Genomic DNA, 21818 nt, shown 5'->3' with positions numbered 1-21818 from the left:
ATTTTAGTGGGAACTCACTAAACATGGACATTTGATGTTTATTTTTGTAAAGGAAATTAACTGGGTGTGACTAGCAGGGTTGAGACCTGAAGTTCCTCTCCTAGAAAAGGAAAATTTCTCTTAGTGAGTACTCTCCAGACTGATTATAGTATACTCCTGCCCCCAACCTTGCAAGATAACTTCATGCTTTCTCCTCTAAGGGGAAGTCTTCAGGAAAAAACTAGTCAACTGGGCCTAAGAGGATTTTCAGGCAAAAGGCCCATAACGAAAGATGTCTGATGCCTCTCATTCCATGGGTCAACTGGACCCCTTTGGTTTAATTCACCAGTGAGTGGTTAGTGGATCTAGAGCATAGGAATCTGGGACCAGAGATTGGGAGTCCCAAAAAGTGGAAAGGTAAAGTCAAAGACCAAAGGTTTATAATGTTGCTTCTTTGTTTGCCTTGTTTGTAAGTAGGAAGCCAGAAGTTGAACTCCCATATAAGATGTTTTAGGAATAGTGTTTCTTAAGTAACTCCAAATGTCAGTACATGGACAAAGAAATAAATGAAACCTAGTGGCTTCAGTCAATCAGACTGAACAATGAACAGCACCTGGAAACAGGAATTCCCCACAGGGGAGAAAAACCACATCACAAAAGAGAGTATTTAGTAACATTTATTTTTTTAAAAAAAGAAGAAAAACAATAATTTATGCCCTTGGCAAAATAAAGGAACTTGTCAATATAAATGTTTCTTAGAAAACATATGAAAAGATAATATATATATCAATAAATCAATATCAACCTTACAGCAAAAGCAATGATTCCATAAAAATGATAAGTGAGGTCTGGCCCTTACACCACAGTATTTCTGGAAGGTCCTATGATTCCTCCTTTTTTTTTTTTTTTAAGTATAGATGTGCCCTCATTTTAAGAAACCCTGATGTACATATATCTAAATTTAGAAAATCCATTGATTACCTTTACAATCAATAATTCTATTTATGTATGAATGTATGTAATCTCTGCACCCAATGTGGGGCTCAAACTCATGACCCCAAGATCAAGACTCACATGCTCTACCGACTGAGCCAGGCAGGAGCCCCATACAATCAATAATTCTTTTTTTAAAAAATCAACAAGAAGGTTTCTGTAAGGGATCCTTCAAATTAGCAAATTTTCCTAATGTGTTTAAAATATAATTAACCAAATACACGTGTCCCCAACTTCTTTCGTTATAGTTCTATTGCATAAAGCGAGGTATACCTGAAGTAAAGCAGTAACAGATTTGGGCGTCTGACCTGACTGGAGAGAGTGTGCTCTTACTTATAGTATGAGGAAATGTTTGGGGGCACAAATTCTCTCAATCTTTTGTTTCTCTCATCATGAGCTTTTATTTTTCTTGTTTCTATCACTTTCTGGTAAGTTTCACTCACTCTCAGGAAAAAAGGAGGAAGTCATATCGGAGGGGGCAGATTCATGAATTAGTGAGCCACTCCAGCAAAGCAGAGTGAGAGGAGAATCTGGGATTCAGAGTGTGTATGTGGACATAGTTGGGGAAAAGCAGGAGCAATTCTGAACCCTTGACATGTTTCTGAGGCCCCTCTCCCAGTAGGGGCACCTGATTCCTCTTGAGGAACAGCAAGTCCCGTCCAGATCTCACCGGACACATACTCAAGAGACTTGGGCCTATTTGTCACACTCTTCCTGGCTCCCTTCGGTACAATGGTAGTGCAGCTCACAGAACTCCTGGATCCGGCTACAGGCCTCCAGCATCATCACTTTGGGGACCGTGATTACCACCCGGAAGAAATTCGGGTACTCGAAGCACTGCAAAAAATAAGAGCCTGTTATTCTTGTAGCAATTGAATCTGGTACTAAACCACCCCTAAAATGACCAGGGTCCTGATCAGCAAGCAGCAGTGATGTCATTTACTCAGAGCTATCAGTTCGCTCAGTTCCACTGTGGAAGGTGAAATGAAATGGGGTCACTTATGTCAGGGGGTTTTAAAATGGACCCAGGAGGTCATTAAGGAGGTGGACCTTAAGCACCTCTTCACCGGTGCATCCATGAGCTTTTGAACTGGGCCAAACCACAAATCTTACAAGGACTCAGCCAGAGTCCTTAGTTACTCCTTACTGCAACTTGCTATAGTAAGAGTCTTTGCTCAGTGACAGCCTTAGTAACCAATTATATTCAGCCAAGATTAGTTTTCTGCCACCAATCAATCAAAAGCCTATAAAAAATATATACAAGCATCTCCTTTGGTCTTTAAAAACCCTTGACTTCTGTTCCAGGGGGATGGGAAGGGTGGGGAGTGGGAGGACACTATTTGGTCTGCTGCCTAAATCTGTGTTCTCGAAATTGCGATTCTGAGACACCAAATAAATGATCTTGTTTTATTTTAGCTCTGCTTCTTTTCTTAGCCATCACTGGGGTGCTAAGTCTAGTAACAGTTAATTCATTTTAAAGGGGACTTGTGGGACAAGCTAATTTCCCTCAGCCTAAAATGTTCGGCCACAACTTTTCTTCCCAGTACAGATAGGATAATGACGGGGGAGAAACAAATTTTAAATGAAGGCCATGAGACACATCAGTTTAAATTTTATCAAATGAGAATACACTTTGTTGGGGGAGGAAAAAATCAGGTTAAAGACCAGCTCAGGGAGAGCTCCTGAGGCCCTAGAAACAGTTGAGAATGTCCTGAGAGAGACGTAAGCACTCACCGTTGCTGGGAGGCAGTGGACTGACTGCTCAGCAACTAAGCGCTCCGTGAACTCCACGTCATTCTCAAATTCTGGGAAATGTTCCATCTCAATTCCAACCTGTACCAAAAACAGCGAGAGGCAAACTTATCAGAAGGAGGGAAAACAGGCCAACTCCCTATGCTAGAAATGAAGGTAGGGACTGCTCTACAAAATATCTTGGAACTCTACTACTGATAACTAAGAGACTGAGTTCTTTTTTTTTTTTAAGATTTTTATTTATTTATTTGACAGAGAGAGACAGCCAGCGAGAGAGAGGGAACACAAGCAGGGGGAGTGGGAGAGGAAGAAGCAGGCTCCCAGCGGAGAAGCAGGCTTCTAGCGGAGGAGCCTGATGTGGGGCTCGATCCCAGAACGCTGGGATCAGGCCCTGAGCCGAAGGCAGACGCTTAACGACTGCGCCACCCAGGCGCCCCTGATAAATGAGAGTTCTAACACTTTGGAGCTCATGAAATTTTTCATAGAGAAGAGAGGATGTATTTATATTACTAATTTAGTTTTTTGGAACATTCCTTCCTGGACAATGATAAATGAGAGCTGCAAACAAAATGCCAATGTTTCTCTAAAAAGGCGATATAAGCATTATGGGCCAGGCAATTCTTGATTGCATGGAACAATCCCACCCACTGTAAGATATTTAGTATCCCCAGTCCATGAAATGCCAAGAGCACTCCCCCAACACCTGCCCGAAGTCATTCTGCAAACAAACAAAATTCCCATATATTCCCAAACGCCCCTAGGGAACCAGTATCATTCCTAGTTGAGAAGTACTATGGTACGGAAAGCCTCTTATTTGTGTCTTATATCTTCCCTGTTATCTACACATAAAACCATTTTCTGTATTGAGGAATTAATCATTTTAAAAGGTTTTTGTTTTTGTTTTTTTTAGCACTAAGGTTAAATCATGTTAGTGGGGCGATTCAGAACAAGGAGATTCCTAAACTGACTGGCCCAGAAGCTTAGTTGGTTGTCTTTGTGGGTGCTGCAGACTGGCTTCTGCTTGCCCTACAGCAAATGCCTGCCACCCACATACTTACCATGAGGTACATGGCCCCAGAAGGACGGACTGGCTGGAGTCCAGGGATGGCAGCCAATGCCCCATAGCAAAGATCAGCATTGGACTATAAGAGGAGGTAGAAAGATGTCAAGGATCGAAATTTAAGTGAAAGAAAAGCAAGTCATTAAAAGTAGAGCCCACACCGAAGGCAGGGAACCTGCGTTTGCCCTGCAGGCATAAGGAATCAACAGGAAAAGGTCCTACCACTGGAAGCTTTTGGCCAGGAGCCGAGTGCATTGCCAGAAATGAGAGAAATGTTACACTGATGCCACCTCCTGATTTGGAAGCCCCATAATGGAACATTGCTCCAGAAATGAGGACCCATTATTCCTAATTCCACTGGTGGCTTTCCCAGACTGCCAGCGTGGACGGCCACGGGCTGCCTGTACCTTCAGGAAGCTCAGAGTGTTGTGGTAGAACTCCTGAGGGGTGCGATGCAGGATGCTTTTCAGAGCTCCCTGGACGATGGTGCAGGGTCCCAGGATCCGCTGACTCAGCTTCACCAGCCCATCTCGGATCTAAAGTGCCCAGCAAACATATTATTTAGCCTTCCTTAAGCATTCCAGCTTTGGGGATTCTTATTCTTTTTTTTATTTTTTTTTTATTTTTTTATTTATTTGACAGAGAGAGAGAGACAGCTAGCGAGAGAGGGAACACAAGCAGGGGTAGTGGGAGAGGAAGAAGCAGGCTCCCAGCCGGGGAACCTGATATGGGGCTCGATCCCATAACGCCGGGATCACGCCCTGAGCCAAAGGCAGACGCTTAACTACTGAGCCACCCAGGAGCCCCTGGGGATTCTTATTCTGATCATTCTTTTCATCAGGCTTTTAAACTCTGCGGAAGTGACGGTGCCTAGTGGCATTCTTGGATCAGACCGCCAGGTTTTAGCCTAGCTCTGTCACACACCTCCTGTGTGACTCTGGGCAAATTATACAACATCTTAATGCCTAATTTTCCCAACTGTGAAATGTAGATAATACTCCTCCTGGCCTCATAGGGTTGTTGGGAGGATTAAATGAAAATAATGTATTTTGAATGCTGGCACCTCATAAGCCTGCAAACAGTATCAGGTATCATTAGAGCTTTTGTTTCCTTTTTTTGTGGTCCAGAATTAAAAGCAGATGGAACTTCTTCACAGAGCCAGGTACAAGAAGACTGAGTTTTGGAGAGGAATAACTAGTACCATCTTTCCAGGCATCTTTCCAGGAACCCAGAACTACAGGGCAAAGAAGAGGGAAAAAATAACACTATAACAAAAAATCACCTCCTAACCACTGCGCATGCAAAGTAAATACACACACACACACACACTAAATTAGACATACCATTTCACCACATTGTTCTTACCTCATTGCCAAAAATGTCTCTTCGGTCATGGATGAGGATCCAGCCCAACCTCCAGCCAGGAACCAGCCAGCGCTTGGCCAGCCCTCCACAGGACAGGATGGGGACGTTGCTGCTGAGGGTGGCCAAAGGCTCAAATGTAGAATCCGAAAACACCTGAGGAGAGGAGATGCTTGTTAGAGTTGTCTTCTGGCTTACCTTTCTCCAAATCTCATGCCTCCCACCGTTTCTTTACCTTGTAAAACTAGGGACGGGGCCATGGATTTCTGAACTCATCCTACCCTGAAGCATGATTGGGAGTCCAAGAGGCTTCAAAGGAGACTATCCCAAGACACTTAACCTGGTGTCTGGTCTGGATTAATGGAAGCCTACAATGAGGACACTGACCCTAGCCTGGGAATATGTATAACCCAATGGAGCTCACTCTAGGGACTAAATGCCTGTTGGAATTAGAGATCTAAAAATAAAACAGGGGCCCACAGCCCTTTGTCTGAAATTCCTGGGCCTATATTTGTTGCAGAACGCAGAACTGTTTGGATTTTGGAGGTTATGCAGCACATGTATCATATATAATGTAACACCCCCAAGGCAGTCTGGGACAGTACTCCTAATCAAGCATATTAACATTTCTGTCCCTTTCCTTACGTTTTTGACAAATATATAGATCTGTGAGATACATAAAAAATCTACAAATATCTTTATATCAGGTCAAGCCAGGTTTTTTCACCAAATGAATTTCAAAAATCTTCAGATGTTCATAGCTTTTTGGACTTTGGAAAACTGGCTATGGTGTCGTAGATCTGTATGTATATTTTTTTAAGGCAGGGGGGAGGAGGAGAATAGGAAGAAAGAGAATCTGAAGCAGGCTCCACACCCAATGCAAAGCCTGACACAGGTAACCAACTGAGCCACCCAGGCACCCCAACCTATTGACACTTTTAAGAGTGCAGGGATACTGATTTGCTGTACTGAAATGATTAGGAATTACTTCTGGTTATTCTAGATGTCACCTCTAAAGGTCCCATGAAATAATTTGGAATTGAGATTATTGTAGTGATATATCCTGCCCAAGACTTACCATGTCTCCATAGATCTCATCAGCTAAGATGGGGACACACTGCCTTGCAGCCACTGAAAATAAGAGAAACAGGCTGAAATAATTTTTTAATATAAATTGCCCTAGCAATTACTATTCACCTGGACTTACTTTATTTTGCATTTCACATGTGTGTGTTTTGTTTTCCTCTTTAAGAACTATATATTCTTCTTATACTCTTCCAGGGTACAGAGCCTAAATTTGCCATTTAACCAAATGGATATTTCAAACCCTCTCTTCCACATATGGGAATGGTGCAGAGGCAAGCGTTGCCTTTTTCTCCTTGCAGGCAAGTCCTACCGTTCCAGTGGCACACTATTCACTGGAGACCCCCGGGGAGCTCCCCCATTTCCATCCTCAGCTTGGAACTGACTCCTTACTTATTCCAGGCAACAGAAAAAGAGTTCCATCTCCATATCTGCTCCTGGCAAATGAAGTCTGATGAACTTACCAGCCAGAATTTTCTGGAGATGACTTTTACTGAACACTGACCCACAGGGGTTTGATGGATTATTAACAATGAGACAAGCTGTCTTTTCATCAATCAAAGATTCCAGTTGTTTCAAGTCAATTTCCCAAGACTTCTCTGGCTGGGGAGGAAGAAAGGGTGAGACTAAGATGATTCTGAAAAATTTAGGGGAAACACTCATCTAACAGTGTCTTCTAAATAATGAAATGTGTTTGTGGCCTCCGCCACCCACTTCCAGATCTTTCTGTGCTAAGATAATGGTCATCTATTACGACATAATAATTGAGCACTTAAGTCTAAAATTAAAAAGTTGTTTACCAATAAATTGTAGAGTTTGACCTCAATTCCCATCGATTCAGCCAAAGTCCTGTAGAGCGAGAAACCAGGTCTCGGAACTAGGATGTTTTGTCCTGGGTTGGCCAACACAGCTAAACAAAGTTCAATAGCCTGACTGCAGCCACTAGTCAGAATGACATCCTGTAAAGACATAAAAGCTTCACTTTGTGAGAGGTTCCAATAGCAACAAGAGAGAAGAGATTATCAGATGGGTGAGTGGGAAGCCATAATAAACTCACTCTTACAAGTTCTAAGCAAAGTAGAAAGGGCTGTACTACACCAATATTGAAATAAATTAATGTTTATGTATATCCATAGCTAAATGTTGAAAACGTTGACCACATAAAAGACATAAATCACTTGGGGCGCTTGGGTGGCTTAGTCGGTTAAGCATCTAGCTCTTGATTTTGGCTCGGGCCATGATCTCAGGGTCATGGGATCAAGCCCAGAGTCAGGCTCCACACTCAGCCTGGAGTCTGCTTGTGATTATCTCTCTCCCTCTTCCTCTGCCCCTCCCTGCTCTCACCTTCTCTCTCAAATAAATTAATCAATCAAAAAAAAAAAAAAGGAGCAAATCACTTTAAAAAGGACATGGCAGCTGTGGCTCAGCAGACTTCCACGAGAGATCATTATGACCTTGGACTTTTTCACTTGGTTATTTATTTATTTTTGACCAGAAATTTGAAGTCTGACTCTTCCCTGAAATAGACTGAGGGCACCTCTTACGTTAAGAAGTATCGACCACACAGAGTAGACAATAGAGGGAGCATGGCATTTAAACTTGGCACTGCCATCAGTTCGATATGCCACAGTACCTCGATCTTCCCCACTGAGTGAACTTAGGTGATGAGGGGAGCTACAAATTTAAGAAAAGATCCTATTGGTAAAATAAAAAATGTTACTTATTTGGTGTTTATGAATTATTTTTTTTAATGATCTTTTGCCAAGAATCAAATATAGGGGGACCTCTGAGTCCTTTGAGTCTCCTTAAGACAGGACACCACATAAGTTGTGGGCAACATCATCATCATACTGTAATGACATTAGATATAATCACAGATTAGCAGCCTCTCTATATAAGTCCTCAAATTGCTAAAGGGAAATTCTCCACACCTTTTGTTCACCGGGCAACCTGTATTCCTTACGTGAAAGTAACAAGGAAAAAGGCACAAATTGTCCACTACTGCTTCAGAGCTGATATGTTGTCTAAAGCTTACCTTAGCTTCCAGGGGAGCCTCGGGCCGGTGGTAGTAAGAAGCAATCTCCTCCCTACTGGATAAATAGCCTGAAAGAGTAGAAGGAAGAACCTGGAAGTTTGCATCTGGCACCTGACCACTATGCCCTAGAGTCAAGAGGGCTTACCGCTACTTTCTGCTCCTGCTTGGAGCGCGTACCATTCAGGTTAGTTCTGAGCCACCACAGAGAAAGGAGACTGACTTTATGTTTTACATTTTTATAATAAGCTCAAATATATGAATAATAACAAGGAGAACTCTCCTAACTATAAAATACTCTGCACCATCTTGGTTCCTGTGATTATGTTTTATTTTTCATTAAAAAAAAAAAACCAAAACAGGATTTAGATTATTCCTAAATCACTTTCAGGGACTATATTTTTTGAAAAGTTATAATCAATGCATTCAATACATTGGGTCCCTCTAAGATTTTTAGATCATATGATATACCTATTAGTGGTTTAGCACAATTTTTTCTTTTAAATTCTATTTTTGGACAATATTTCCAAATGTTGGCTTACAAACTTGAAGTAGAGTCAGCATCATACAAATTATGTTTTGCAAAATTGCTTTCCAAAAATATTCCATTCAATCATAAAGTCCAGATGCAATATTTCATAATGTTCCACTTAATAAAGATAAATGTCTCGAAGTTCTATAAATCAACACTTCCTTAATTATTCATAAGGAAGAGCATTTTCCTAGATATATATTATGATCTGTATTTCTTTTGACATGAAATGTTCATATCCTTTGAATATTTGCCACATGGAGAATTGGTTCTGGTTTTTCAGGTTGAATCAGTTCTCTAATACTTTGGGTATAAAAGTTATAAACTTGTTTTATAACCTCATTTTTGATCTTACTTTGTTTTTATTTATGTTGTATGAAATTTTATAAAGTATAAACAATCAACTTAAAAGTTATGTCCTCAGACCTCTCTGAAGTGTTTCTAAAAGTGGGGCGCCAGGATGGCTCAATCGGTTAAGCCTCTGCCTTTGGCTCAGGTCATGATCCCAGGGTCCTGGGACTGAGCTCTGCTTCAGGCTCCCTGCTCAGTGCGGAGCCTGTGTCTCCCTCTCCCCGTCTGCCGCTCCCCTGCTTGTGCTCTCTCTCTGTCAAATAAATAAAAATAAAATCTTTTTAAAAATTCCATTTTAGCATGAAACTGGATTTGTATTCTACATTAGAAATATGTTATTATGCTTTAAAAAAAAAAGAAATATGTTATTATGTCTTGCCTTTGCGATGACATGGATGGACCTAGAGGGTATTATGTTAAGTGAAATAAGTCAGACTGAGAAAGACAGATTCACTTACATGTGAAATCTAAAAAACAGATGAACGAACAAACAAAAAAAAATCTAAATCAGACCAATAAATACAGAGAACAAAATGATGGCTGCCAGAGGGAGCTGGGTAGGAGGATGGGCAAATGGGTGAATGGGACAAGGAGATACAGTTATGGAATGAGTAAGTTACAAGAATAAAAGGCACAGCACAGGGAATATAGTCAATGATAGTGAAATAGCTTCATGTAGTAACAGATGGTAGCTACACTTTCGGTGAGCACAGCATAACACATAGAGATGTTGAATCACTATGTTGAATGCTTGAAACTAAAGTAACATTGTGTGTCAACTATATTCAAATAAAAAAATAAAAATAATTTTAAAAAAAGAAAAGAATATGTTGCTAGGTGCACATTATAGACAGATGTGCAACACTGAAATAAAGTCAAGGGATCACTTATTTTATTAAAATGTTTAATGTGGAAATGTTTAATCGATAGAGACAGTTAAACCTAAATAAGAATAGGGATGGGCAAAATGGGTGAAGGGGTCAACTGTATGGTGATGGATGGTAACCAGACTTGGGGTGGTGATCACTTTGTAGTGTATACAGTTGTCATGTTATACAGCTGTACATCTGGAACTTATATTTTAAAAACACCTAAATAAGAATAATTTCTTTCTGTCAGAAACAACCTTCTAATCCTCAGTACGACAGCCCCTTCCTTATATTCTAGTTTGTTTTTATCTCTTTCATCTGCCACAGTTAGAACTGCATTTGAATGTGGTCAGAACCCTAATTAAAATAACCGTGGAATGTATGGAGAAGGGGAAATAAAGCCAAGAAGCTACTTACATAGTGTGATATGCAAATTAATTTAGGACCTAGTGGGCTCAGTACAGAAGCCACTGCCATCAAACTCAAGGCCTTCCTATTAGAACTAGCAATAATAGGATAGGAGTGCTATTTGAGAAAGAAGTATGTGAAGGGGGCTTAGAGAGGTAGGGTCAGCGTGCCAAAGGAAGCCAGGAAAGAAGCTAGACCTTGCTGGCTGTGCTTAAGCGTTCTGAGACCTCCTTCCCCAAATCCAAACGGCCATTTTATTTTAGCCTCTCCTTAGGAACCATGCATCAAGGAAGCAAGGAGAATCACTAGAAATGTATTCCTAATAGAAGAGCACTAAAGATTTGGAAGGCACCGGACAGAGTCTCAGGAGATGCTTACCAATGGAGGGGGCATAGCCGTTATACTTCCCAGAGTCCAGGGCATCTTTCATGGCTTGGGTAACTTCAGGGTCTGTAGGCAGGTTTCCAAACACAGTAGGGTCCCCTTTGCACAGAAGAAAAAAAGAGCCACCATGATATCACTCTTCCATACCCAGCGCTCAGACTCCCCATCTTCTCCAACCATCTGTGAGGATGGGGAGTGAGAGCAACAATGATCGCCCCTCACCCGAGTGTCCCCAACTCACCAATTGACAGAGCAATCATGGTTTTGTTTGGATTTGGCTTCACCTTCATGCTGTCCACAATGGCTCGGATGGGATTGAAAGTTTTGTTGGACATGTCTGAAGGCTTCACGGACCATCTGGCCTTCCTGCCTTTCATTTTTCCCGGCAAAGAGCTTCGCCCACCAATGTTGACATGCACATCCAGAACGGAGGGGAGGTTGCTGTTGCTGTTCATCTGAATGACATACGGGTCCATCACTAGCGGAGCCTACGGGGGAAAGGAGGTCCTTGTGACTCTAAGAACAGAGCACCATCCTTGGGGGCCATATTTGGACCTACACATCAGGGTGATTTCACTAGGCGTCTCTTTCCAAACTGCCTTGTTTTGCTACATTTCTCATGCTTTCTTGTGAATGAGGGGAGTTCTAAGACCTTTTGCTGAGACAGAAAATAAAGCAAGAACCCACCGTATAACGTTAGCAAAGTCCGTTCCATTGAATACTTATCTACTGTGAGATTTGCTGTGTGCAACCCTAATGCCTGTAAAAGTTTAACTGCTCTCAGTGCAACCGAAGGGAAATGACATGAAAATCGTGAAACCATCAAAGACTATGTATTGCCTCCTTTCCATGCAAAGCCTCCCCAAGAGTCTCCCTAATGCTTCAACAGACTGTGTCTTGCCCTGTGCAAAGAAGCACCAGGAAAAGCCATTCCACATGGTTAGAAATTTAGTGTTAATCTTGTCATCAGTAAAAACACAGCCTTATCCCATAAGCACCTTACTGGCCTGTGGAAAAAGAAGTCAATACACCATACAGAAAAAAGCATACATCCCAGTTACCACCACCAGATTATCTGAGGCTTGAGATTTTACCTTCCAGCTAAAGGAGAAACAGCCTCTCAGCAGACAAACCTGGAAGCTCTCTTAGTGTTCTTCTTTCACGGGTCACAGTGACAATGGCCTCAGATGCAATTCTTGACTCCTGAAATAGTCTGCACGAATGGGCGTTGGGCCTGGAACTTTTGTGCTATTGGTTAGGGTGAGTACTGGGTGGCCAGCCCTCCCTCTCCTCCCCGCCTCACTTTCTGCTGCTTCTCACCTCTAACCCTTCCCCCACCCCACCACCAAATCAGGAGTTTGTCCTCACTTCAAACATCTGGAATTCTCTGTGTTAACTCTTTCTGGACACTTTGTGAGATGTCTGAGAGGACTGTCTGAGGGGCAGTTATGATTACAGTTGCAAATTTTTATTAAATCTCTTTCGATACAAAACAACCCAGTAACATGTTAACAGTACAGAAACGTGTAAAGTAAAAAGTGAGAGTCCTTCCTTGCCCCTTGCTCTCCATACACTCTATTCTCACTCCCAGGGGTAGGCAGTGGTAACGATTTGGCCATTTCTATCCATTAACCAAGATGGATTAATAGGTAGGTAGGTAGATGACAAATACATAGATAGATACAGCATAGATATATAGATAGATAATTTCATAGATTTTCAAAACACTGAAAGGATCAGGCTTACAATTTGTTCTGCAACCTGTCTATTTACTTCCTACATCTGCCCTTCTTTCCCGGTCCATGAGGTTCCACTTCAGTCACAACAAACCAGGCAGTTGAAGCAAATTAAGTTCCACTCAACAAATACCAAAACGACAGTAGGGTCTTCAAGGCAAGTAACACCTGGGCAATGGCATCCTGTCCTGTGAATTCTCCTTCATTTACCTGATATGGAGTTATTGGGAGAATAAAATGTCAGTTGAGGTCTAAACGAAACAACTCCCCTAAGCACACACAGTGGAAATCTCAGCATTCCGGTGAGCCTGCCTACGAAAAACACTGTCCATTCAAGGGTTAAGAGAAGGCTCGGGGACTCCATGGCTCAGATCCTATCTGTTTATTTATTGGAAGACAAAGAGTTGTTACATAAGTTCTTTCTTCTCCATTTACTTTTGGGTGATTCGAGTCTCCAATGGGGTTGAATAACCTTTTATTTTTCTGGACCTTTCATCTCTTAGTGCTTTGAAGAACTTATCTAACACATTCCCTTCCCCACTCCAAAGAAGCAAGCATTAACCACCTCATCTGACCAGTGGAGCAGCAGAAGCACGAGGCAAAGACAGGAAGCCAGCCAGGTCAAAGAGAATTTAAGTTCTAAAGCTGGAAGCCAGGGACCCTGAGCTAGATACCCAGGGCTGCTCTGTTTCAAAATGCAAGTACACAGAGAAGGAAACATCCAAAGACAAAGAGAAGGAAAGGGCTGTCAGTTCTGCTATTTGGCACCCTCCAGCAAAAGGCGAATGGCTTCTTTGTTTTACTAAATGGTGGTTAAACGTGGCATGGACAGGTGTATACTTCACAGGCTGGACAAGGGTTAGACTTTGTGTACTTGCCAACACAATGAGAACATGGTATTGTTTCCAAAGCATACAGATTTTGTCAAGGGAGAAGACCTTTCTCTCCTAAATGCTTTTATGCCACCACCACCCCATTTGAAATACATGTGTACCAGAGAAAATTAGAAAAAATTAAAAGCATTTATAATCCCATCACCACTCTTAACACACTAGTCTTATTCTTTCCCTTCAAAGTTGGGATCTTGTTCTATATCTGTATTTTTGAAATTGAGATAAAATGCACATAGTAAAATAGTCACTGGTTTCTTCAGAGTGTAAGATTCAGTGATTCCTGGTACACTCATGGAGTTGTACAACGTTTTCCAAAATTTCCGAATTCCAAACCAGTTTCTTTTACTCTTACTTTTTCAGTAATTAAAATCCTCGTATAGTAAATTCAAATAGAGATGTTTATAAACTAAGCCCTGAACACCTTTCCCCATAACCCCACTCCATAGAGAGGGCTGCTTTAGTCATTTCTTGTATATCTTTAGTGTTTTCTGGGTTTGTTGTTTTTTTTTTAAGATTTTATTTATTTATTTGAGAGAGTGTGTGAGCAAACGAGAGAGAGAGAGAGCACAAGTGGGGGGAATGGCAGAGGCAGAGGGAGAAGCAGACTTCCCCCTGAGCAGGGAGCCCGATGCGGGGCTCGATCCCATGACCCAGGGATTATGACCTGAGCTGAAGGCAGGCGTGCAACCAACTGAGCCACCCAGGCAGATAACCTGTTTTCTGTTTCTATACAATACTTATATAGCTGGTTTTAGGGGCGCCTGGGTGGCACATCGGTTAAGCGTCTGCCTTCGGCTCAGGGCGTGATCCCGGCGTAATGGGATCGAGCCCCACATCAGGCTCCTCCGCTATGAGCCTGCTTCTTCCTCTCCCACTCCCCCTGCTTGTGTTCCCTCTCTCGCTGGCTGTCTCTATCTCTGTCGAATAAATAAATAAAATCTTAAAAAAAAAATACTTATATAGCTGGTTTTAAAGTTGTTTGAAAATGTGTCTACAACACATTTGCTCCGTAGCTGCGCTGTCCCTTATTGTAGCCACTAGTCAAAAGCAGCTGCTGAGTACTTGAAATGTGGTTTGTCTAAATTGAGAGGCGGTGTTGATATAAAACACACATCAGGTTTTGACGACTTCTATAAAAATAATGTAAAATATCTCATTGATAATTTTATATTGATTACATGCTTAAATATTTTGGATATATTGGGTCAGATAAAGTACACTATTAAATCACCTACTTCTTTTTACATTTTAAAATATTTCTACTAGAAAATTTGAAATTACTATGTGGTTTGCATTCTGTTCCTATTGAATAATGCTGTTTTTTAAAATAAATCATTAGAATTTTTAAATTTTTATTTATCTTTTTAACTAAATTCAACTAGCAAGGTATAGTACATCATTAGTTTTCGGTATATTGTTCAATGATTCATTTGTTTAATAATGTTATTCTATAGCTTGCCTTTTAAAAAAATCTTCACATGTTGTCTTGATATCCTTTCCATTTCCATACGTGGAAATCAATTTCATTCCTTTTAATGGCTATATAGTATTCATTTAACCATTCGATTCTTATTGGACATGCGGCAGCTTCTAACTTTTTTCTCTTACAAATAAAGCATATTGAACACACTCATTAATAATGATTGAGAGTTTTTATAAGTATCCTATAATTTGTGGGATAGCTTCCTACAGGTAACTAGGAAACTATCAAATACTGATAGACCTGCCAAATTGATCAACTGATGGACTATAGAAAGAAGAGACAACAAAATACATCTTATTTTGACAACCTGCCACTCAAGGTTTAGACTTTCAAGGATCTCAGCTACACAAGAGACTCAGGTTCAACTCCCTCTCCCCCATATCCACACAGTCTATGGGCTTGGTGTCCTGTCCTCCCCTGGAGGTTAATACAGGAGCTTTAGACTACTCAGGTAATCCACTCTAGGGTAGCAGCAGTGTCAGCCCACCTATGCCTCTGGTTTTCAGTTCCTTTTCATTGTTTGGCCCCTGGGGCATTCCCTTTTGCATGTTTGGAGCTCAGTCAGGCATTTTGTTTTATTTTATCCAACATTTCTAGATACATATTTCTAAATTGAACTGTAGTTGACGTATAATGTGACTTTAGTTTCAGGTATACAACATGGTGATTGGACAACTCTACATGTTATGCTGTGCTCCCCACAAGCGTAGCTACCATCTGTCACCATAGGACACTATTACAGTATCATCGATGGTATGTATCCTATGCTGTACCTTTCATTCCCGTGCCTTATTCATTCCATAACTGGAAGTCTGTACCTCCCATTCCCCTTCACTCATTTTGCCCATCTTCCCACTCTCCTCTCTCTGGCAACCATCAGTTTATTCTCCATATTTATAGGCATGAATCTGCTTTTTTTGTTTATTCATTCATTTGTTTTTTAGATTCCACATATAAGTGAAATCATATGGTATTTTTCTTTTTTCTTTTTTAAAGATTTTATTTATTTATTTATTCGACAGAGATAGAGACAGCCAGCGAGAGAGGGAGCACAAGCAAGGGGAGTGAGAGAGGAAGAAGCAGGCTCATAGCGGAGGAGCCTGATGTGGGGCTCGATCCCAGAACGCTGGGATCACGCTCTGAGCCGAAGGCAGATGCTTAACCGCTGTGCCACCCAGGCGCCCCCATATGGTATTTTTCTTTCTCAGTGTGACTTATTTCACTAGCATAATACCCTCTAGGTCTACCCATGTTGTCCCAAATGTTAAGATCTCCGTTTTTAGGGCTAAGTAATATTCCACTGTGAATGTGCATTGTGTATCAAACCTTCTTTATCCATTTATCTATCAATGGATATGGGCGGCTACCATAACTTGGCTACTATAAATAATGATGTAATAAACGTAGGGGTGCATATATCTTTTTGAATTAGTGTTTTCATTTTCTTTGGGTAAATACCCAGTAGTGGAATTACTGGATCATATTTCTATTTTTATTTTTTTGAGAAAACTCCATGCTGTTTTCCACAGTGGCTGCACCAATTTACATTCCCACCAACAGCACATGAGGGTTCCTTTTTCTCCACATCCTCACCAAGACTTGTCATTTCTTGCTTTTTTTTTTTTATGCTAGCCATTCTGACAAGTGTAAGGTAGTATCTCATTGTAGTTCTTTGATTTGCATTTCCCTGATTAAAGATGTTGAGCATCTTTTCATGTGTCTGTTGGCCATCTGCATTTCTCTTTGGAAAAATGTCTATTCAGGTCATCTGCCCATTTTTTAATCAGATGATTTGGGAGTTCTTTTGGTATTGAATTGTATAAGTTCTTCATATATTGTGTATCAACCCCGTATAGATATATCATTTGCAAATATCTTCTCCCTCTCAGTAGGTTGCCTTTTCATTTGTTGATGGTTTCCTTCACTGTGCAAAAGCTTTTTATTTCAGTGTAGCCCCAATAGTTTATTTTTGCTTTTGTTTCCTTTGCCTGAGGAGACATATCTAGAAAAATGTTTCTATGGCTGATGTCAAAGAGATTATTGCCTATGTTTTCTCCCAGGAGTTTTATGGCTTCAGGTCTCACATTTAGGTCTTTAATCCATTTTTAGTTTATTTTTGTGTACGATGTACGAAGGTGGTCCAGTTTCATTCTTATACATACAGCTGTCCAGTTTTCCCAGCACCATTTATTAAAGAGGCTGTCTTACCCCCATTGTATATTCTTGCCTCCTTTGTCATAGATTAACCATGTAAGTGTGGGTTTATTTCTGGGCTCTTTACTCTGTTCTATTGATTTATGTCTATTTCTGTGCCAGTACCATACTGTTCTGATTGTTATAGCTTTGTAGTGTATCTTGAAATCCAGGATTGTGATAGCTCCGGTTTTGTTCTTCTTTCTCAAGATTGCTTTGGCTATTCGGGGTCTTCTGTGGTTCCATACAAGTTTTGAATAATTTCTTCTAGTTCTGTGAAAAATGCTATTGATGTTTTGATAGGGATTGCAATGAATCTGTAGATTGCTTTGGATAGTATGGACGTTTTAACAACATGAATTCTTCTTAACCATAAGCATGGTATGTCTTTCTATTTGTTTGTATCATCTCATTTTCTTTCATCAATGTTTTATAGTTTCCAGAGTACAGGTCTCTCGCATCCTTGGTTAAGTTTATCCTAAGCATTTTACTCTTTTGGTGCAATTGTAAATGGAATTATTTTCTTAATTTCTCTTTCTGTTATTTCATTACTAGTATATAGAAATGCAAAAGATTCCTGAATATTTTGTATCTTGCAACTTTAATGAACTTATTACTTCGAATAGCTCTGTGTGTGTGTGTGTGTGTGTAATCTTAAAGAGTTTTCTATGTATAGTACCGTGTCATCTGCAAATAGTGACAGTTTAACTTCTTTCTTACCCATTTGGATGCCTTTCATTTATTTTTCTTGTCTGATTGCTCTGGCTAGGACTTCTAGTACTAAGCTGAATACAAGTAGTAAGAGTGGACATCCTTGTCTTGTTCCTGAGCTTAGAGCAAAAGCTGTTTTTCACCATTGAGTATGATGTTAGCTGTGGGTTTTTCATATATTGCCTTTATTATGTTGAGGTATGTTCCCTCTATACTCAGTTAGTTGAAAGTTTTTATCATGAATGAATGTTGAATTTTGTCAAATGTTTTTTCTGCATCTATTGAGATGATCATGTGATTTTTATCCCTCATTTTGTTCATGTGGTGTATCACATTGATTTGTGGCTGCTGAGCCATCCTTTCATCTCCAGAATAAATTATGTTGAATGATCCTTTTTAATGTATTATTCAATGTGGTTTACTAATATTTTGTTGAGGATTTTTGTGTCTATGTTCATCAGGGATATTGCCCTATAATTTTTTTGGTTTGGGTTTTTTTTTTTTCCCCAGTGTCTGTCTGGTTTTGGTATCAGGGTAATACTGGCCTCATAGAATATATTTGGGAGATTTCCTTCCTCTTCTATTTTTTGGAATAGTTTGAGAATAGTTTAAACATTTGGTAGAATTCTTTAAACATTTGGTAGAATTCAACTGTGAATCCATCTGGTCCTGGACTTTCGTTTATTGGGAGTTTTTTGATCACCAACTCCATTTCATTACTAGTAATTGGTCTGTTCAGATATTCTTTCTTTCTGATTCAGTTTTGGAAGACTGTATATTTCTCAGTATTTTTGCATTTCTTTTAGGTAATCTATAATCCAATCTGTTGGCATACAGTTTTTCATAGTAGTCTCTTACAATCTTTTGCATTTCTGTGGTGTCAGCTGTTCTCCTTTTTCATTTCTGACTTTATTTGAGTCCTCTCTTTTTTTTTTCTTTGATGTATCTGGCTAAAGGTTTATCAATTAGTTTATCTTTTCAAAGAACCAGCTCTTGGTTTCAATGATCTTTTATATTTCTCATTTATTTCTACTCTGATCTTTATTATTTCCTTTCTTCTACTAACTTTTTTCTTCTTTTTCTAATTTCTTTAGGGATAAGGTTAGATTGTTTATTTGAAATTTTTCTTGATTCTTGAGGTAGGCCTGTATCACTATAAATTTCCCTCCTAGAACTGCTTTCACTCTATCCCAAAGATTTTGGACCACTATGTTTTCATTTTCATTTGTCTCCATCTATTTTTTCTTTTCCTCTTTGATTTCTTTGTTGATCCACTGGTTGTTTAGGAGCATGTCATTTATCTTCCAAATATTTGTTTTTTCCAGTTTTATTCTTGTATTGATTTCTAGTATCATACCATGATAGACACTTGCTATGGTTTCAATCTCCTTAAATTTATTGAGACTCATTTTGTGGTCTGACATGTGATCTATTCTGAAGAATGTTCCATGTGCCCTGGAAAAGAATGTATATTCTGTTGGTTTTAGATGGAATGTTTTGTATATGTATGTTCAGTCTATCTGAGCTAATGTGTCATTCAAAGACATTCTTGATTGATTTTCTGCTGGGTGATGTATCCACTGATGTAAATAGGGTTCTAGATTTGTTTTTTTTTTTTTTAAGATTTATTTATTTATTTTAGAGAGTGGAGGGGAGGGGCAGAGGGAGAGGGAGAGAGAAACCTAAGTAGACTCTGCACTCAGCATGGACCCCAACATGGGGCTCGATCCTACCACCCCGAGATCAGACCTGAGCCAAAGCCAAGAGTCCGGTGCTCAACTGAATGTGCTACCCAGGTGCCCCTAGATTTGTCTTTAAGTTGAAGTATAGCTGGCACACAATGTTACATTAGTTTCAGGTATACAACATAGTGATTCCACAAGTCTTAGATATTTTTTGTAACTGAAGATTCTCTAGGTCATTCTGACCTCAATGTTGCCAGAAATGGAATTCTCTCTCCTTGTTAATTTGAAATTGTCACTTTCATTTTGTATTAAATTCCTGTACCTTTCTGAACCTTTTATGGAATGTTCTATTCTAGAACAAACATTTTTACAGTTCCTGATGGGCACTGCCAGCTTGCTTTCAGAAGGGCCAACTACCTCTCTAACAGGAATTGTTTGCAGGGGCGCCTGGGTGGCGAAGTCATTAAGCCTCTGCCTTCGGCTCAGGGAGTGATCCCGGCGTTCTGGGATCCAGCCCCGCATCAGGCTCCTCCACTGGGAGCCTGCTTCTTCCTCTCCCACTCCCCCTGCTTGTGTTCCCTCTCTCGCTGGCCGTCTCTCTGTCAAATAAATAAATAAAATCTTAAAAAAAAAAAAAAAGAAAGAAAGGAATTGTTTGCAAATCCTGGGAATTGTTTTCTAAAGAAATCTTTGCCAAATTGACCACCAGGTGGAAAAGAAAAATGGTTTTAAGGTGTCGCTGTTATTTCTGTCTGTTTTTATTTTGATGAGGGTGGTCACTTTTCATATATTTTTTTAGTTCTTGGTGTTTTGTGAGTTACCTGCTCATGTCCACTACCTGTCTTAGAGGGAGGCTCCTTTTTTCTTGGGTGAGACCCGGACCTAGGAAGTGACTGCCGGGCAATAGCACAGCTGCTCTGAGATCACCTGCACAGCCACCTCTGTCTCAACCCAGCTGGCTCAGACTCAGGTTTACAGGTCAAAGAACAGCCAGCAGCACAGGATTTTGGTGGGTGGGCCTGCAAATAATGCAGCTGACGCAGAATCTGCAGGATTAAGGGGGTGTGAGGAGGGCAGGGGCTGCTGTATCGGGTCATCTGCACGGTCCCGCCCTCAGATTCAATAGCTGACAACTGAACCTAGATCAGAAAGAAAAACAGCCAAAGCAAACAAGTTTTGGTAATACCCCTCTTCTGTAGCTCATGTTTTCTCTCAGTAGAAACCTGAGGGGGAAAACAAACCAGAGGACCCACGTCTACTTAGGAAGCCTTACCCTCCTAGGCAGTCAGGATCCAATAAACTGTAGAAAAATTCACAAAAAGCTACACCAATCAGGCATAGTTATGACTTTCATTTAATACTCAACAACTTTTATTCATTTTTTTTCCCTTAAGTATAAAACTATTGTGTTTGTGGGATGCCTGAGTGGCTCAGTGGGTTAAGCGTCTGACTTTCGCTTAGGTCATGATCCCAGGGTCGTGGGATCAAATTCCGCATCAGGCTCCTTGCTCAGTGGGGAGCCGCTACCCCTACTTGTGCTTTCTCTCTCTCTGACAAATAAATAAATAAAATCTTTTTAAAAAGCTACCGTGGGGGGCGCCTGGGTGGCTCAGTCGTTAAGCGTCTGCCATTGGCACAGGGCGTGATCCCGGTGTTCTGGGATTGAGCCCCACATCAGGCTCCTCCGCTGGAAGCGTGCTTCTTCCTCTCCCACTCCCCTTGCTTGTGTTCCCTCTCTCGCTGGCTGTCTCTATCTCTGTCAAATAAATAAATAAAATCTTAAAAAAAAAAAAAAAACTACTGTGCTTGCCATAGAAAAGTTTTTTTTTAATTGTGGTAAAAAACATAATATTAAATTTACCATCTTAGTTATTTTCAAGTGTACAGCTTCGTGGTATGAACTATATTCACACTACATGCAACAGATGTCTAGAACTTTTTCATCCTGCAAAACTAAAACTCCGTGCTGTTAAACACTAATTCTCTCACCCCTCTCACCAGCCCTCTGCAACTACCTTTCTACTGTCGACCTTCCCACTTTCTTATAGAAAAGTATTTTTAAAATAGTTTCACCACCCAGAGATAACTTGTTACCCATTTTGTCCACATTTAACATTTTGAAATATTCATATTTTTTCTAGGTGTACATCCAATAGGCCTTATGTAACAGAGTTTTGCATTCTGTGAGTCTCATTTTATATCATACCATGAACATTTTGCTAAGACTGTAAAAAGTTTTGTAAACTTGCTTTACAACAATCGCCTAAAATCCTGGGTCCATCATTTTTATATCCCTGTTTCCCAAAACCTTC

At 40.4% G+C, this 21818-nt stretch overlaps 1 protein-coding gene and 1 long non-coding RNA gene across 6 annotated transcripts in view; both read right to left on the bottom strand.

The window, feature by feature from the left end:
* Positions 1-640: 640 nt before the first annotated feature.
* On the bottom strand, positions 641-12079 carry TAT (tyrosine aminotransferase). 4 transcript variants are annotated; one of them, XM_087870570.1, is made up of 12 exons: positions 11900-12078; positions 11047-11293; positions 10800-10904; positions 8265-8332; positions 7030-7188; positions 6694-6832; positions 6225-6277; positions 5150-5302; positions 4192-4320; positions 3783-3866; positions 2707-2805; positions 641-1809 (listed from the first exon to the last, which is right to left on the bottom strand). In XM_087870570.1, exons 2-12 carry the CDS (start codon positions 11279-11281, stop codon positions 1669-1671), a joined length of 1365 nt encoding a protein of 454 aa, XP_087726696.1. In that variant the 5' UTR covers positions 11282-11293; positions 11900-12078; the 3' UTR covers positions 641-1668. The 4 variants fall into 4 exon arrangements, with proteins under 4 accessions (XP_087726696.1, XP_087726698.1, XP_087726697.1 ...); XM_087870572.1 differs by having other exon boundaries at positions 11047-11260; XM_087870571.1 differs by having other exon boundaries at positions 11939-12078.
* A 70-nt stretch (positions 12080-12149) lies between these two features.
* Positions 12150-21818, bottom strand: part of LOC148108237 (uncharacterized) — a 33040-nt gene continuing 23371 nt past the window's right edge. For both annotated transcript variants that reach the window (XR_015728060.1, XR_015728061.1), the window contains one exon: positions 12150-12751. This is a non-coding gene — a long non-coding RNA (uncharacterized LOC148108237). The remainder of the gene's footprint in view (positions 12752-21818) is intronic.

This window comes from Ursus americanus, chromosome 21, assembly GCF_024610735.1.
Source record: "Ursus americanus isolate L20-20 chromosome 21, mUrsAme1.1.p, whole genome shotgun sequence".
NCBI lineage: Eukaryota > Metazoa > Chordata > Mammalia > Carnivora > Ursidae > Ursus > Ursus americanus.
Note: the sequence above shows the minus strand (reverse complement) of the source record. Positions and strands in the feature narration are given on the sequence as shown.